The sequence below is a fragment of the Protopterus annectens genome, chromosome 13.part0, assembly GCF_019279795.1.
Source record: "Protopterus annectens isolate FY-2018-M chromosome 13.part0, PAN1.0, whole genome shotgun sequence".
Taxonomy (NCBI): domain Eukaryota; kingdom Metazoa; phylum Chordata; order Ceratodontiformes; family Protopteridae; genus Protopterus; species Protopterus annectens.
This window is the reverse complement of record NC_056747.1, coordinates 4,413,789-4,433,083: the sequence shown is the minus strand read 5'-3', so window position 1 is coordinate 4,433,083 and position 19,295 is coordinate 4,413,789. Positions and strand designations below refer to the sequence as shown.

Here is a 19,295-nt window from a genome sequence, read left to right as displayed (position 1 = left end):
AGCACTGAATTTGTCTGTCAAGATGTTGGCAATATCCGTTGGTTCTGTATATTTTGTGCCATTCTGCTGTAGCTCAGTGCAGATTTGGGTGTTGCCATGGAGATTCTTGACACAGCTAAAGAAAGCCTTGTCGTGGTCTTTGGAATCTGTGGCAATTTTTCTTTCAAAATTTGCTTTGGAGGATTTTATGAGAGATCTTAGCTTCTTACTGAGGCCGGTCAGGGAGTTCCTGAATTCATGGGATTTCACTCTCTTTTGCAACAGTTTCTTCCTTCTGTTGTACAGTTTGTTTATAGCAGGGGACCACCAGACTGGCTTCCATTTTTGGAGGATAGTGTCTTGGTTCTGTTAGGGATAGATCGATCCATGCACTCGTGCAAGTGCTTGTAGAGAGCATTTGTGTAGGATTCAGGTGCCCTGACTGTTTTGTACATCTGCAGGGGCTTCGCGAAGTTAGCCACCTCTGTTTTGAGTAGCATGAAGTTCGCTTTGGAAACATTTTTTACAATGGTTTCCTTGTGTGGGGGTGAGATCGGGATGTGGATGGCGAGGGTGATTAGTTTATGGTCTGATCTAACCAGTGAGGAGTTGATCTCGAGCACAGAGCACTGGTCACCCATGTTGGCAATGACCAGGTCCAGAATATTGCTGCCCCTGGTGGAGGTGTTGATAACTTGATCAAGGGCATTGGAGTTTATAAATTCTAGGAATCTTTGAGCAAGGGGATTAGTACAAGAGTAGTTTTCCCAGTTAATGTTCGGGAAATTGAAATTGCCCATTATTATGGTATTTGGTTGAACCCTCATTTTTCCCAATGTCCCCAGGAACGAGGAGTGTGAGTCCTGGGTCATGGTGGGGGATCTATAACAAGCTACAATTTGGAATGCATTTTTGCCCTGGGTTACTTGCACTTGGACGATCTCAGAGCCATTGAGTTGTGTAACTAGCCTGGAGGTGTGGATATCCTTGATGAATATAGACACACCTCAGCCCTTGGTGTTTTGGTCCGATTTTGTGGCCGAAACATATGGTATGAATTATAGCCTGGTAGGTGCTCTCAGACTGCGGTGGTGGTGGTGCTGCGGTAGCGTTGTCGCCTCACAGTAAGACGTTGTCCTGTTCGAATCTCAGCTACAGCATCTTCTGTGTGGAGACGTGCGTGAATGGGCGTACCTTCGTTGAAGGTTGTGCGTCAGGGCTGGCAACTCGGCACATAAAAATCTACTGCCAATCATTAGCAGACTGGAGATCCGCTGTGGCGACCCTTAACCGGGAAAAGCCGAAAGACACAACAAGTGCTGGGGTGCTCTCGGGACCCTTGAACCAGGTCTCAGTCACTGCACAGATATCGATGTTCTCCATTTTGAGGAGTGCCTCGAGTGAATGCATTTTGAGGTTTAGACTCCTAGCATTGAGCAGCATTACCCTCAGTTTTTTGTCACTCGTACTTTTTACGGTGGTGGGTTTGTCTTTTGAGCCTTGCCTAAAAAAGACACTATAGGGGGTGGCAAGAGCCTTGGCAAATATCCGGAATCCCAGGGGTGACAGATGTAGGCCATCTTTGGTGAAGCATCGTGGCCTGTCAAGCATATCATCCCAAGCAGACAGATATTGGATCCCCTTTGAATGACACCAGAAGCTTAGCCAATTGCTGAAGTTGATCATTTTATCCTTGTACCGTGGTATCATTCTTGGTGAAGGCAGGATGCTACTCAGGGCTAGGGTCACACCTGCCTGGGCTCCAAGATCAGAGAGCTCTTCCATGTCCCTTTTCATGTAGTCCAGGGAGGTACGTCTCAGGTCATTTACACCAACATGGAAAATGACAGCGTCATATTTGTACTTGTTTTGTAGTGACCTGAGTGCATGCGTTATGTGGCAGATTCTGGCACCAGACAAGCAGCTGACAGTAACCTTCTCTTTGTCCAGCCTAGTGAGTGGGATGTCAGTGTGCCTGACTATAGTCACCTATGACTAATGTGTTGGGTGTGTTGTTTTGCCTTATGGGCTATGGTTGTGTGGCACACTGGGTTTGTGGGCTATGTGTTGTTTGGGGTGTGTTGGTGGGAGATGGTTGCTTGTGTGTCTGCTTTGGAGGTCTCTTTTGCCTAGGCAGATTCTTATTCAGAGCTTCTGTATATGTCTTAGTGTTTCTATGTGTAGGTTTTGGAGGTGTTGGTTTCGTAGGTCTATGTGATGTGAGTGGGGTGCTGTGAGTTTTAACCTTCTCCTCTTGACTGTCTGTTCCAGTCTTGGTTGGAGACAGCTTTGCCTCTAGTTATAAGTGCATCTCTTGCAGGTATTAGTGTTTCTGAATCCAAGAAAGCTTACGATACAAATGACCACACGAAGAAGAGGCTGATGAGTGTGAGACCTCTGTTTAGGCTGGTAGCAAGAAAGTGTGAGCATTTACGCTCATACGTCTGCTTATAGACCCCTATGCTCATGGGCTGTCTCCTCCTAAAAGCTTGTTACTCACTTACCTAAGTGTCACATTTTTATCCCATTGTGATATATTATTCATGTTAGACACTTTCAGAAACAATATGTCTGCTACATTCGAAGTCTTTCATATCCAGACCTATTACGTTTACATAATGTATTGTTTAATTCTCCTAACTCTTCCTGTAAGTGTAATAACATTATTTTATTTGTTTTTGTTGGAGCTTTTCTCCCTAGGCCTCTGCTGAAAATGGGCCAATGGCTCAGTCGGACTTTCCCTGTAAACAAATATATAATAAATAAATAATATCATACTTTATAACATGATTTTCTTTTTAAGTGCTAGTTTTATATAATCTTTTCTCTAATTCTTTCTGAGGAATGTTACTTTTTAGAACTTGGAAAAAGGCAAAAGGGTATAATACCTGGAGGAAGCTGAAATGGAACAGGAATACCATCATGAACAGTAGAGCCTTCTGGACGGATTAGTTTAGTGTTGAGAGAGTCAAGAACATTGAATTCCATTGATTTCAAGTAACTGTTGCATTTGTTCTCAAATATTACGGAAACCACCACTTGACTCTCATTCTGCAGGTTTCCTTGGATGTCATACGTCTAAGAAGGAAAAAAAATGAATCCGTTAGAGAAATTAATTGGACTCCCTGCTGCTAAAACTAACACTCCAAAGATGGAGGTGCAGATAGGGATAATTAATGGTTCTTTTTTGCTACATTTTTTTAACTTAACATAGCAAATCAATATCACTATAATACTGACAAACCAGTGTTTGCCTACTGCTTCAGATGATACATGACAGGATGAGGGGGGTGATCATACACTACAATAGTGACAAACCAATGCTTTACTGCTTCAGATGATGCACGACAGGATGAGGGGGGTGATCATACACTACAACAGTGACAAATCAATGCTTTACTGCTTAGGATGATGCACGACAGGATGAGGGGAGTGATCATACACTATAATAGTTGCAAACCAATGCTTTACTGCTTCAGATGATGCACAGGATGAGGAGGGGCTGATATTACATTATAACTGACAAACCAATGCTTAACTACTGCTTCAGATGATACATGACAGGATGAGGAGGGGTGATCATACACTATAATAGTGACAAACCAATGCTTAACTACTGCTTCACATTATATATGACAGGATGAGAAGGGGCGATCATACACTATAATACTACCAAACCAATGTTTGACTACTGCTTCAGACAATGCATGACAGGATGGGGACAAGTGATCATACACTTCAAAGTCATTCCTGTCTTGGGGGGGGGTGGATCTCTGTTACAGTATGTGAAGGAGGCAGGTGACTCGGAGAAAAGTCAGGGTGCACCAACAGATACATACCAAGACATCTGTATGAAACAAAATGTGCATTTCCTGCACTGGCATCCATCTAATACTTTTGTACCAAGAACAGTGGTGAGTAAGGTGCAATCAAAACAAAAACATTCTAGCAAAAAAAAAAAACAAAAAAGAAAACTTTTAAACGACAAAGGGCCTTCTGGAAATATACAGGAAAAAAACATATAAATATACTTAAAATCATGACACATACATAGAAAATATAACGAATTAAAGGGCAACATCAACGAACAACAAGCATTTAATACTTATTCATTTTTGTTAAGTGGTCAGTTAAGTGAATGTGTCACCAAGCTCAGTACCGCTGTATGCATTTAACTCGCACAGAGACTCACTGGTGAACGTGTCACCAAGCTCAGTACCGTTTTATGCATTTAACTCACACAGAGGCTCACTGGTGAATGTGTCACCACGCACAGTTCCGCTTTATGCATTTAACTCACAGAGAGGCTCACTAGCGAATGTGTCACCAATCTCAGTACTGCTGTATGCATTACTCACACAGAGGCTCACTGGTGCATGTGTCACCAAGCACAATACCATTATATGCATTTAACTCACACAGAGGCTCACTGGTGAATGTGTCACCAAGCACAGTACTGCTGTACTGCATTTAACTCACACACAGGCTCACTGGTGAATGTGTCACCAAGCACACCACCACTGGACGCTTTAACTCACACTGAGGCTCACTGGTGAACGTGTCACCAAGCTCAGTACCGCTGCATGCATTTAACTCACACAGAGGCTCACTGTTGAACGTGTCACCAAGCTCAGTACCGCTGTATGCGTTTAACTCTCACAGAGGCTCACTAGCAAATGTGTCACCAATCTCAGTACTGCTGTATGCATTCCTCACAGAGAGGCTCACTGGTGCATGTGTCACCAAGCACAATACCACTAAATGCATTTAACTCACACAGAGGCTCACTGGTTAATGTGTCACCAACCTCAGTACCGCTGTATGCATTTAACTCACACAGAGGCTCACTGGTGAATGCGTCACCAAGCCCAATACCACGGCATGCATTTAACTGACACAATAGGTCACTGAATGTGTCATTAAGCTCAGTACCGCTGTATGCATTTAACTCATACAATAACTTACTAGTGAATGTGTCACCAAACTCCATACCACTGTACGCATTTAACTCACACAGAGGTGCAGTACTGAATGTGTCACCAATCTCAGTAATGCTGTATGCATTTAACTCACACAGAGGCTCAATGAAGAATATGTCACTGAGCACAATATCATTAAATGCATTTAACTAGCACAATAGATCACTGGTGAATGTTATCACCTTAGTACCGCTGTATGCATTTAACTCACACAGAGGCTCACTGGTGAATGCGTCACCAAGCACAATACCACGGCATGCATTTAACTGACACAATAGGTCACTGAATGTGTCATTAAGCTCAGTACCGCTGTATGCATTTAACTCATACAATAACGTACTAGTGAATGTGTCACCAAACTCCATACCACTGTACGCATTTAACTCACACAGAGGTGCAGTAGTGAATGTGTCACCAATCTCAGTAATGCTGTATGCATTTAACTCACACAGAGGCTCAATGAAGAATATGTCACTGAGCACAATATCATTAAATGCATTTAACTAGCACAATAGATCACTGGTGAATGTTATCACCTTAGTACCGCTGTATGCATTTAATTCACACAGAGGCTCACTGGTGAATGTGTCAGCAAGCTCAGTACCGCTGTATGCATTTAAGCAATTACAGCCAATCGATGCTTCCAAGTGCTTACGGCCTACTGATGCCTCTATGCATCAAATATTGCTTGATCGTACTTGCATCAATAATTCCAAAACCATTCTACATACAAGGTACTAAAAGACTTCCATCTTAAAGCTTACACAACGGCAAATGCAAATGTACTGATGGTTGGCCTTTGTATAGTGCAAGTGAAGATATACTAATTATTGTTCATATAATATTTATTCATATACATATAAATTACATGCTTTTCTAAAGATCTCAACAGCCAAGCAACACAGACAGTCCTGCTTACTCTTATATGAAAGCTCTCAGCTGGATGAACAAATTGCTGCTGATGCTGTGTGTATAACTTTTTGTTGTTGCGGACAACATTGTAAGTTGTTTTCAAAATATTAGAAACGTAATAGTTACTATATGTACTGTGACTTACAAATGTCAGTGAAGACCTAGAACCAAAAGAATTATTCATCATCTTCTTTCAGCTGTTCCCATTAGGGGTCGCCACAGTGGATCAACTGTTTCCATTTCTTCCTGTCCTCTGCATCTTGCTCTGTCACACCAACCACCTGCATGTCCTCAGTCACCACATCCATAAACCTTATCTTAGGCCCTCCTCTTTTCATGTTACCTAGCAGCTTCATCCTTAGCATCCTTTTCCCAATATACCCAGTATCCTTCCTCGGCACATGTCCAAACCAATGTAATCTTACCTGTCTGGTTTTGTCTCCAAACCTTCCAACCTGGGCTGACCCTCTAATATACTTATTCCTAATCCTGTCCACCCTCGTCACACCCAGTGCAAATCTTAACATCTTTAATTCTGCCACATCAAGCTCAAACTCCTGTCTTTTTGTCAATGCCACTGTCTCCAACCCATATAACATAGCTGGTCTCACTACCCTCTTGTAGACCTTCCCTTTCACTCTTACTGGTACTCGTCTGTCACAAATCTTTCCTGACACTCTTCTCCACCCACTCCATCCTGCCTGTACTCTCTTCTTCACCTCTCTTCCACACTCACCATTACTCTGAACTTCTTATCCCAAGTATTTAAACTCATCCACTTTCGCCACCTCTACTCCTTGCATCCTCACCATTCCTCTATCCTCCCTCTCATTCACACACATATATTCTGTCTGAGTCCTGCTGACCTTCATTCCTCTTCTCTCTAGAGCATATCTCCACCTCTCCAGGGTCTCCTCCACCTGTTCCCTACTCTCACTACAGATCACAGTGTCATCTGCAAACATCATAGTCCACTGGGACTCCTGTCTGATCTTGTCTGTCAACCTGTCCATCACCATTGCAAATAACAAAGGGCTCAGAGCTGATCCTTGATGTAATCCCACCTCCACCTTAAATGCATCTGTCACTCTCACCGCTGTCACACTACCCTTGTACATATCCTGTACCACTCTTACATACTTCTGTGACACTCCCGACTTCCTCATACAATACCACAACTCCTTTCTAGGCACCCTGTCATATGCTTTCTCTAAGTCTACAAAGACACAATGCAACTCCTTCTGACCTTCTCTGAACTTCTCCATCAACATTCTCAGAGCAAACATCGCATCTGTAGTGCTCTTTCCTGGCATGAAACCATACTGCTGATCACTAATCATCACCTCCCTTCTTAACCTAGCTTCCACTACTCTTTCCCATAACTTGATGCTGCGGCTGATCAATTTAATCCCTCTGTAGTTACTACAGCTCTGCACATCACCCTTATTCTTAAAAATCGGTACCAAAACACTTTTTCTCCATTCCGCAGGCATCCTCTCACTTTCCAAGATTTCATTAAACAATCTAGTTAAAAACTCCACTGCCATTTTACCTAAACACCTCCACGCTTCCACAGGTACCAAAAGAATAATGCTACTATAAAAATAGTTTGCGCTGAAGAGTTTGCCATTTATACCTCTTTAGTAACCCCTATACGTCCAGACAAATTTGAAAAGTAAGGACATCATTTGATTCTGTTAAAAAGCTTAGGCTCTGCCCATTGGAAGCTACAGTTAAAACATCCATTGGAGAGAATGTGTTAACTCTCTCAATGGGTTCTGGTTTCCTCAAGACCCATCTGGTCATCACAGCCACCCCCAAAAGCACCACACACACACACACACACACAGCAGTGCAGTACCTGAAAAATGAACATAATGCTCACCAATTGAATGCCTCCTTTCTTCATCTCATATCTGGCATTTTCTCCTCTCTGAAGCTGCCATGGTTTGGGGTGGGCACGCCCTATACTGGCACATAACAAATCATCAGGCACTGCACTTGCCTCATATGTCAGACCAATAATCAAATCTAATTTTTCTATTCTGTTTATACAACAGGTGTGATATGGTAACACCAGGAGAATCTTATCTTACAAAAATTTCCCTTATAATGTCAAATTTGAGATTCTTCGTCTTTATTCAAGTAGCATTTAACATGGACTGATTTTAATATTTTTAGCTTTTCTATGTTACTGTAAGTTGCCAGTGCTGGCACAGCTTTGTGTTCATCTCTTTGGAGCTGCTATATGCTAAGCAACCACACTACTGATTGAGACAAAATGCCACCAGATGTGACTAAAAGATAAGCTTAAACTCAGCTGGAATAAGTACATTTTGTATTCGTACAGTAGTACTTACTAGTAATAGGTTCATAGGTAGGTACTAGGATATTGTCTCTAGGGCCTATATAAGCCTAGCTAAAAAGGTACCCTGGCTTTTGCCACCCAAGAAAATTATTTTCTTGTGCCCCTGTTGAACTGAGCCACAGAAGTGATGCCCGGGGTGAATTTCCTATCTCCCATCCAATCATCAAGATTTTTCTTGAAGAGAGCTAATGAGGAGCTTTGTTTGATACAGAGAGGTAGCTTGTTCCAGAGTACAGGAAGTCTCTGGGACAGGAATCTATCCCTCCAGCATGTTCTCTTTATTGTGGTGACAAGGTTTAGGTCCCTAGAGCATGTAGCTCGGAGGAATTGGGATTTCTTTAAGTGGAGCATGTCCAACAGCTCTGGGTGTGACATAGCTTTGTATATTAGGCAGAGATCGCCTCTGAGTAGGCGATATGCGACGGAGTAAAGCTGGGGTTTTTTGAGACTGTCTGCATACGGCATCTGTTTGAGGCCGGTAATCCTCTTTGTGAGGTATTTCTGCGGCCTTTCCAGTTGTTGCAGATGTCTTGTGACGTACATACCAAAAGCGGCGTTGTATTCTATAATGGGTCTAATGAGTGACGAGTAGAGGGGGACAATGACCTCATTTTTCCTGGATGACAAGCCTTTTGTGATGAGGTGTGCCACGTACAAGGATTTCCTGATGACTGTGGTGATGTGATTATCAAAGGAGAGATTACTGTCCATCTGTGTCCCAAGGTCTCTTATCACACTTTCGGTGTTAAGTAGATTACCGCCTATGTGGTAGTTCATGGGTACAGACTTTTTACCAAAAGGGATGACCATGTACTTTTTGGCAATGAGCTTCAGGCCATGGCTTTGACACCAGGCATCTGTCTCAGTGAGGCCTTTTTGTAGGATGTCCACATCAATAGGAGTTTCAATTATGGCTCCTAGTTTACAGTCATCTGTGAACTTTGTTAGCCAAAGACATTCTGTGTTAGCCTGTACTTCAGAGAAGTAGATATCAAACAGGAGAGGACCCAGGACTGAACCCTGTGATACTCCACTTGTCACTGGTCTGAAGTCGGATTTGGAGTCTGCTACTTTCACAGTGTGGGTTCTGTCCGTGAGCCAGTTGGCAACCCATCTTGTGATATAGGGAATTATATCTAGTTTAGTGAGTTTATCTAGAATTCCAGAGTGGAGGATGGTGTTGAAAGCCTTGGCGAGATCTAGATAGGCTTTCTGAACCACCTTACCCTCATCTATGGCTTTGGTGAGGTGACTGCTTCAAAGAAGTCTATCAGTTTTGGAGACATGACCTGCCTTTTACAAACCCGAACTGGGTGGGGTCCAGAGTTTGGAGATTACCAATGTCATTGTTTATAAGTTCCATGATGATACGTTCCACAGCCTTGCAGACCAGGCTTGTCAGGCTAATGGGGTGTAGTTCCTGGGGGTCCGTGGTGGCTCCCCCTTTGTGGAGTGGGATAACTGTCACTGTGCGCCATTCAGTGGGCACAAAGCCTGAGGTGAAGCTATGACTGAACATGGTGCTTAGGTAGGGTGCCAATTCATTCTATCGTTCATGTAGAACGCAGCCTGGGATGTTGTCAGGTCCCATGGATGCTGTGTTCTTGGTTTTGGAGAGTGTGTTTTTTACCTGTGCAGCAGTGATTACAGGAACTCTGCATTCTTCCAGTATAGAGATGGGCCCTTTAGGGGGTGAGAGGGGGGGTTAAAGTTAGCACTGACCCTATTTGCCAGGATGTTGGCAATATCAGTTGATTCATAGATTCATAGATTCTGTATATAGGTTCTGTATATTTAGTGCCATTGTGCTGTTACTCAGAGCAGATATGAGTGTTGCCATTTAGATTCTTGACATAGCTAGAGAATGCTTTCTGGTTGTCTTTAGAATCAGTGGCAATTTTGTTTTCGTAACTAGCTTTGGAGGATTTTATGAGGAATCTCAGCTTCTTACTGAGGAGGACCAGGGAGATCCTCCAATCATGAGATTTTACTCATTTTTGCAACAGTTTCTTTCTTCTTTTTTAGAGTTTGTTTATGGCAGGGGACCACCGGATTGCTTCCTTTTTTAGTAGGATAGCATCTTGGTTCTGTCAGGGATTGCACAATCCATGCACTTGTGTAAGTGCTTATAAAGTGCATTTGTGTAGGATTCAGCAGTGGTACCTCTACTGTCAGTCTGCATTGGTGTTGTGAAGTTTGCTACTTCTATCTTAAGAAGCGTGAAGTTGGCTTTGGAGAAATTTTTTTACGGTGGTTTCCCTAATGAGGGGTGGGGGCGGGATGTGGATGTCTATGGGGATTAGCTTGTGGTCAGATCTGAGAACCGAGGAACTGAACTCTGGTGTGGCACACAGGTTGCTCATGTTGGTAATGACCAGGTCTAGGATATTGCTGCTCCTGGTGGGGGTGAGGATAATTTGATCCAAGGTGATGGAATTTATGAATTCCGGAAAACGTTGAGCAAGAGTTGGTACATGAGTAGTTTTCCCAGTTAATGGTGGGGTAGTTGAAATCGTCCATTATTAGGGTGTTAAGTTGTACCCTAATATTTTCCAGTGTATCAAGAAATGAGGAGTGGGAATTCTGGGGCATGCTGGGGTATGTGTAGCAAGCGACAATTTGGATTGCGGTCTTGCCCAGCGTTAGTTGCACTTAGTTTGTCCTCTAGTGAAAATGAAGAGTTTACCTAGCCATTTCTAGGCCTCTGAATACTGTAGAACCTTGAAGTACGCTATTTTGCTATTGGTCAATGGGCTTGTTCGAATATTTTTGATTTTCTGTGTTGTTATGCACTGCCCATGTTTGCACGACAGCGCTCATCGCTCTGTCATATTTAACTATGCACTGTACAGACGCAGACTCTTAGAGCCTTAACTTTCACTATATACACAGGCAGCTTCTAAAAGCATCATCTCATGCATGGGTCTCCTCAAATCATCTATGGTATGATCCCAGTTATGCTCATTAAGGGTAATATGCAATTATAGCCCATGGGATGAGTAAGGACAATCGAACACCAGGTGGGGACAGGTTCATTTGAGCACCAAAAAGGAAACTGGCCAGGCTTAAAATGCTCCAAAAGTGCAGCTAGCCTAGTACTTACCTATGAACCTATAACCTATCCCATAAATATGCAGTGTACTAAATAGTCAGCAGTTGCAAAACAGCCCTTGGTCTATGCAAAGAAGGACACTGCTCTGTGTGTGCAGACTTACATTGCTCATTTTAGACAGACAGCACTCCAATAAATCCATTTCTAACCTCTTAGACACTACTCTCTACCCTTCAGCCCACATTAATATACAACTGGAACCATGTATTTGCACTTTCCAGCCATCTCTGTAGCCAGCTTGGCGAAATAGGCATCCTAATGCAAGACAGCAATTGCCTTATATTTACTGACAACTACCTACTACTAAAAATGACAATGTGTGAGAGATGTAGTTACGTAATGTTAACACAGACAAAGCTCTCACACGAAGCTACTAGAAATAAAAACCAAGAAACTATAGGTCCACACTGGTTGCGACAAACAGTAGTCAGAGGCCTCTAAAGTCAACTGAGACCAGGTTGAAGACCTGGAGGTTGACTGGTGGGAAAGCAAGAGAGTTTGATAAAATACACAAGAGAGTTCGATAAAATGCACACGAGAGTTCGATAAAATACACAAGAGAGTTTGATAAAATACACAAGAGAGTTCTATAAAACACACAAGAGAGTTCTATAAAATACACAAGAGAGTTTGATAAAATACACAAGAGAGTTCGATAAAATACACAAGAGAATTCGATAAAATGCACACAAGAGTTCGATAAAATACACAAGAGAGTTCTATAAAATACACAACAGAGTTTGATAAAATACACACGAGAGTTCGATAAAATGCACACGAGAGTTCGATAAAATGCACACGAGAGTTCGATGAAATGCACACGAGAGTTCGATAAAATGCACACGAGAGTTCGATAAAATACACAAGAGAGTTCGATAAAATGCACACGAGAGTTTGATAAAATGCACACGAGATTTCGATAAAATACACACGAGAGTTCGATAAAATGCACACGAGAGTTCGATAAAATGCACACGAGAGTTCGATAAAATGCACATGAGAGTTTGATAAAATACACAAGAGAGTTCGATAAAATGCACAAGAGTTTGGTAAAATACACAGGTCACCTCAGGATGAAGAGGAAATAGTTGGCGTTGAAGAAGAAAGGCAGAGCCTCATAACAGTACGTGTGAAGGGTACACAACAGATATAGATCCAAGTCAAGTATGGAAATAAGGTACAAAGAAAGCTGGTGGAGAAAAGCAAAAGTCCAGTAAGTTATCAAAAGAAAGGGGGAGTGTGGGAACCATAAAAGATATACTAGGCTAGGAAGGAATACTTGTTGGCTAACAAAAAGGCTAGAAGAACAGTTGCAGCAGCAAAGACCAAAGCATCTGAGGCACTCTACCAACTTCTGGAAAGTGATTCAGTAGGTGGCACAAAGAAACTACCAGGTGGCAAGGCAAAAATAAAGAAGATGGTCATTAATCGTCCTTCATACGGAATTCCAGCACAACCAGCTTACCCATCCACAAAACATGAAAGGCAGATGGAAGAAATACTAGCAGCTTCTAAATGAATGAAATCCAACAGAAGCCGTAATGTTCCAGAAGAGGAGGTGGAAGCCACCCTAGAAGAATAAGTCAAGGAAGGCAGCAGGCTCAGATTAAGTCACAACAACAGACATGATCAAGATGTTGGGCGAGTTACTGGATACTCAGAAGTATGTAGAAAAAAAGTCATATCCCAGATGACTGGAGAATAATCATATTAGTGCCACTGTACAAGATTAAAGGGATGCTTACAACTGTGGACAGTACAGAGGCATCATATTCTTGTCACATTGCAAGAAAGTTCCGGAGAGTGTGACTCGTACACGAATATCCACAGTAGTACTAAAGAAAAAAAATACAGGATATCAGCAGTTTGGATTCAGATTAGGATGCAGCACAACCGACAATGTTTGCAGTCAGACAGAGTTAAGAAGATGCCACACATGATGAAAGAGTTAACTGAGCATTCCTCGACTTTGAGAAAACATATGACAAGTTGCCAAGAAAGCTGATTTGGGCAGTCTTGCAATGGTTTTCAGTCCCGGAAACACTGGTAGAATTAGTACAGGCTATGTACAAGGATCCAATGGCACAAGTACAAACAGTGTTTGGACTAACGTTATTTCAAAGGTGTCTACTAGTTTAACAACCACAGAGCCTTTATAAGCCTAGCCATTTAACCCAACTGTGACCCATGTTTTATATTTTGGACATTTATATGAGGATAATTTTTGATGATGACATATTTTACTGACTGTATCTGTCAGACCAGGGGTGATGTTCCAATTTCCCATTCAATGGTCCAAGTTATGCCTTAAACAGGGTTATGGAGGGACTCGGTTTCACTTGGATGAGAAGCCTATTCCAGGGAATGGGAATTCTCTAACATACATACAGAATGGGAATTCTCTACATACATATCTGTCTGACAACATGTTCTATATTTGTCGCAAGCAAAATTTAGGTCTAGCAGTTCTGATGCTGTCTGTTTTGGGGATGTGCAAAAGGTTTATCAGAGTGGGGTCCAAGGATGCCTTGAAAGTCATGCACAGATTGCCAAAGGGTTATTATACTCGATTATGGGTGTGCTGAAGGCTGAGTACAGTGGTACAATGACTTCCCTGGACCTAAATGCCATGCCATTACTTATAAGTTGAGCAACACAGAAGGATTTTCTTACTGCCTTGGACACATGCTGCTAAAGGCTAGGTTACTATCGACATGAGCTCCCAGATCCCCAACTAGTGAATCAACCTTTAGGGGTGTTTTATAGATCATGTAGTTTTCTGGGGTGGCTGACTTCCCAAAATGTACTACTGTAACTTTGGCACCAGTCATTTGTCTGTGTTAGACCTCCTTGTAGGGTGTTTGCTTCTTGGGGAGATTCTATGACTGCTCCCAGTTTGCAATCACCTACGAACTTGGCTAGCCAGAGACCTAAGACATTGGCTTTGACTTCTGAGAAGTAAACACCAAAGAAGAGTGGGCGCAGCATTGAGCCCTGAGGGACTCCACTGATGGCTAGCCTATTTATGGAGGTGGTATCACCAATCCTAACCTCCTGTGGCCTTTTCATGAACCAAGTGGCTATTCCGCATGTTATATAGGCGCTTTTGCCTAATTCCATAAATTCGTTAATAATGCCCGAGTGGGGTACCATATCAAATGCCTTAGCCAGATCAAGGTAGGCATTGTTTTACCCCCATCTATTGCTTTGATAACTTTTTCAAAGAAGCCCACCAGGTTCAGTAGGCATGACCTTCCTTGAACAAAAACAAAATGGGACTGAGTCAGTGTCTGAAGGTCTCCAATGTCTTTGTTGATCACTTCCATGATAATTCTTTCCATGGACTTTGTAAATAAAAGTAGACATATCAATAGGTTTGTAGTTTCTGAGATCTGTTGATGGTCCACCCATATGAAGGGAATAACCACTGCAGTCCTTCATTCTCATACACAAAACCTGTTCTGAGACTATTATAGTTAAACAGTGACTCCAGTGGCCCTTAACATGTCATATTTTAGACTATTCAAGAGGCATCCGGGACATTATCGGGCCTACTGACTGTGAGCGCAGCCAGGACATGCTCTTACAGTCGGGAGTGGTTATGTTTGAGGGTATTTCTTGGGGGGTAGCTGGGGGTGAGTGGGGGCTAAAGTTGGAACTGAATTTTTCAGCCAGCAGATTGGCTATATCACCCAGCTCAGCCAATGTGGCACCATTAGCCACCAGTTCTGCACACCGCTGTGTGCTGTCTTTGACATTTCTGATACAGCTGAAGAAGACCTTATTTTTGTCTTTAGCTTGGTAAGCTATTTTAACCTCAAAACTGGCTTTATCAGACTTAATTAGCCCTCTAGGTTGCCTGTTTAGTTTGATGACAGAGTTCGTAACTTTATGGGAGTTACACTTCATGATTTTAGCCATGACCTTTTTCTTTCGTTGCATATCCCGTTTAATTTCGGATGCTATTCAAGCAGTTTGTTTCTGGCCTTAGTTTTAGGCTTACTTCTGATAGGTACAGCAGCCTCTTGGCTGTCAATGACAAGGTTATACGGGGTTTCTTTGAACTATTCTGCAAAGGTTGCAGTGTTCTCCGAGTTTGGAGGGGCACTGAAGTTTGGCAAACTATTGCTTAATAAAAGGTAGTTTGCCTTTGAACAGTTCCTAACTGTTAATGGGTTTGCTGGGGTTACCAAGTTGATTTTTATTTCAAAGTTGACAGCTTTATGGTCAGATTTTACCAGGGAGGACATGACACTTGGGACAGTAGCACTCTCCCATATTTCAGAGTCAAGGTCCAGTATGTTGGAGTCTCTAGTGGGCGTATGCACTAACAGGTCAAGGGTGTTTGTACTTACGAAGTCCAAGAAACTCTCTGTGCCTACAGATCTGAGGCAGTGTAGAATTCTCAGTCTACAGAGGTGTAATTTAACTCCCCCACATGCAGGGTGTTCAGTTGGATGGTAAATGTCTCCAGTAGGTCTAATTATATGCTGTGAGTTTCTTGGGACATGGAGACTGACCTATAGCTAGCTAGGATATAGTACGGGAATTTATTTTGATCTGCATGTGGAGAAACTCAAGCACATCATCCTGTTTGACCACCCTAGAGGTGTGCTTGTTATTGATGTATATTGACCACCCTAGAGGTGTGCTCGTTATTGATGTATATTGAAACACCTCCTCCTCTAGTCCTTGTCTGTGCAGCTGCTGGTCTAAAAGTGTGGAAGGCACTGGAAACCTGCACTGCCAGGGTACTCTGTGACACTTTAAACCAAGTGTTAGTAACTGCACACGTCTACATTCTCCAGGATGAAGACAGCTTGGAGGGAATGGAGTTTCTTGTTTAGGCTCCTGGCATTGAGCAGTAATATTCTGAGGTTGAGTTGATTTTGCTGTGTCAGTAGGTTTGTCTTTTGGCATTGCCCCCCCCCCCCAAAAAAAAAAAAAAGACTCCATGAGGAGGTGGATAAAGTTTAGCCAGTATTCGAAAGCCTAGATGGGACTGATGCAGACCATTCCTAGCAAAGCAATGTGGTCGGTTAACTATGTGCTTCCATGCTGACAAATACTGGCCCCCTTTAAAATGACAACACAAACTTAGCCAACTGCTGGAATCATCACCTTCAGTAAAGGTAATGTGCTGCTCAGTGCCAGGTTCAGTGAAGGTAATGTGCTGCTCAGTGCCAGGTTCATGAAGGTAATGTGCTGCTCAGTGCCAGGTTCAGTGAAGGTAATGTGCTGCTCAGTGCCAGGTTCAGTAAAGGTAATGTGCTGCTCAATGCCAGGTTCATGAAGGTAATGTGCTGCTCAGTGCCAGGTTCATGAAGGTAATGTGCTGCTGCTCAATGCCAGGTTCATGAAGGTAATGTGCTGCTCAGTGCCAGGATAATTAAGGTAATGTGCTGCTCAGTGCCAGGTTCATGAAGGTAATGTGCTGCTCAGTGCCAGGTTCATGAAGGTAATGTGCTGCTCAGTGCCAGGTTCATGAAGGTAATGTGCTGCTCAGTGCCAGGTTCAGTGAAGGTAATGTGCTGCTCAGTGCCAGGTTCAGTAAAGGTAATGTGCTGCTCAATGCCAGGTTCATGAAGGTAATGTGCTGCTCAGTGCCAGGTTCATGAAGGTAATGTGCTGCTGCTCAATGCCAGGTTCATGAAGGTAATGTGCTGCTCAGTGCCAGGATAATTAAGGTAATGTGCTGCTCAGTGCCAGGTTCATGAAGGTAATGTGCTGCTCAGTGCCAGGTTCATGAAGGTAATGTGCTGCTGCTCAATGCCAGGTTCATGAAGGTAATGTGCTGCTCAGTGCCAGGATAATTAAGGTAATGTGCTGCTCAGTGCCAGGTTCATGAAGGTAATGTGCTGCTCAGTGCCAGGTTCGTGTAGGTAATGTGCTGCTCAATGCCAGGTTCATGAAGGTAATGTGCTGCTCAGTGCCAGGTTCATGAAGGTAATGTGCTGCTCAGTGCCAGGTTCATGAAGGTAATGTGCTGCTGCTCAATGCCAGGTTCATGAAGGTAATGTGCTGCTCAGTGCCAGGATAATTAAGGTAATGTGCTGCTCAGTGCCAGGTTCATGAAGGTAATGTGCTGCTCAATGCCAGGCTCATGAAGGTAATGTGCTGCTCAGTGCCAGGTTCATGAAGGAAATGTGCTGCTCAGTGCCAGGTTCATGAAGGTAATGTGCTGCTCAATGCCAGGTTCATGAAGGTAATGTGCTGCTCAGTGCCAGGCTCATGAAGGTAATGTGCTGCTGCTCAATGCCAGGTTCATGAAGGTAATGTGCTGCTCAATGCCAGGTTCATGAAGGTAATGTGCTGCTCAGTGCCAGGTTCATGAAGGTAATGTGCTGCTCAGTGCCAGGTTCAGTGAAGGTAATGTGCTGCTCAGTGCCAGGTTCAGTAAAGGTAATGTGCTGCTCAATGCCAGGTTCATGAAGGTAATGTGCTGCTCAATGCCAGGTTCATGAAGGTAATGTGCTGCTCAGTGCCAGGTTCATGAAGGTAATGTGCTGCTCAGTGCCAGGTTCATGAAGGTAATGTGCTGCTCAGTGCCAGGATAATTAAGGTAATGTGCTGCTCAGTGCCAGGTTCATGAAGGTAATGTGCTGCTCAGTGCCAGGTTCATGAAGGTAATGTGCTGCTCAGTGCCAGGTTCATGAAGGTAATGTGCTGCTCAGTGCCAGGTTCAGTGAAGGTAATGTGCTGCTCAGTGCCAGGTTCAGTAAAGGTAATGTGCTGCTCAATGCCAGGTTCATGAAGGTAATGTGCTGCTCAGTGCCAGGTTCATGAAGGTAATGTGCTGCTGCTCAATGCCAGGTTCATGAAGGTAATGTGCTGCTCAGTGCCAGGATAATTAAGGTAATGTGCTGCTCAGTGCCAGGTTCATGAAGGTAATGTGCTGCTCAGTGCCAGGTTCATGAAGGTAATGTGCTGCTCAGTGCCAGGTTCAGTGAAGGTAATGTGCTGCTCAGTGCCAGGTTCAGTAAAGGTAATGTGCTGCTCAATGCCAGGTTCATGAAGGTAATGTGCTGCTGCTCAATGCCAGGTTCAGTGAAGGTAATGTGCTGCTCAATGCCAGGTTCATGAAGGTAATGTGCTGCTGCTCAATGCCAGGTTCAGTAAAGGTAATGTGCTGCTCAATGCCAGGTTCATGAAGGTAATGTGCTGCTCAATGCCAGGTTCATGAAGGTAATGTGCTGCTGCTCAATGCCAGGTTCATGAAGGTAATGTGCTGCTCAATGCCAGGTTCATGAAGGTAATGTGCTGCTCAGTGCCAGGTTCATGAAGGTAATGTGCTGCTCAGTGCCAGGTTCATGAAGGTAATGTGCTGCTCAGTGCCAGGTTCATGAAGGTAATGTGCTGCTGCTCAATGCCAGGTTCAGTGAAGGTAATGTGCTGCTCAATGCCAGGTTCATGAAGGTAATGTGCTGCTCAGTGCCAGGTTCATGAAGGTAATGTGCTGCTGCTCAATGCCAGGTTCATGAAGGTAATGTGCTGCTCAGTGCCAGGATAATTAAGGTAATGTGCTGCTCAGTGCCAGGTTCATGAAGGTAATGTGCTGCTCAATGCCAGGTTCATGAAGGTAATGTGCTGCTCAATGCCAGGTTCATGAAGGTAATGTGCTGCTCAATGCCAGGTTCATGAAGGTAATGTGCTGCTCAGTGCCAGGCTCATGAAGGTAATGTGCTGCTGCTCAGTGCCAGGTTCATGAAGGTAATGTGCCGCTCAGTGCCAGGTTCGTGTAGGTAATGTGCTGCTCAGTGCCAGGTTCATGAAGGTAATGTGCTGCTCAGTGCCAGGTTCGTGTAGGTAATGTGCTGCTCAATGCCAGGTTCATGAAGGTAATGTGCTGCTCAGTGCCAGGTTCATGAAGGTAATGTGCTGCTGCTCAATGCCAGGTTCATGAAGGTAATGTGCTGCTCAGTGCCAGGTTCATGAAGGTAGTGTG

At 43.5% G+C, this 19,295-nt stretch overlaps 1 protein-coding gene across 1 annotated transcript in view; it reads right to left on the bottom strand.

Annotated features, from left to right (window-relative positions):
• Nucleotides 1-19,295, bottom strand: part of AP3D1 (adaptor related protein complex 3 subunit delta 1) — a 3,080,434-nt gene that overhangs the window by 438,910 nt on the left and 2,622,229 nt on the right. Inside the window, exon 31 of the mRNA XM_044055492.1 lies at nucleotides 2,868-3,057. Coding sequence (XP_043911427.1) covers nucleotides 2,868-3,057 — 190 coding nt within the window. The remainder of the gene's footprint in view (nucleotides 1-2,867; nucleotides 3,058-19,295) is intronic.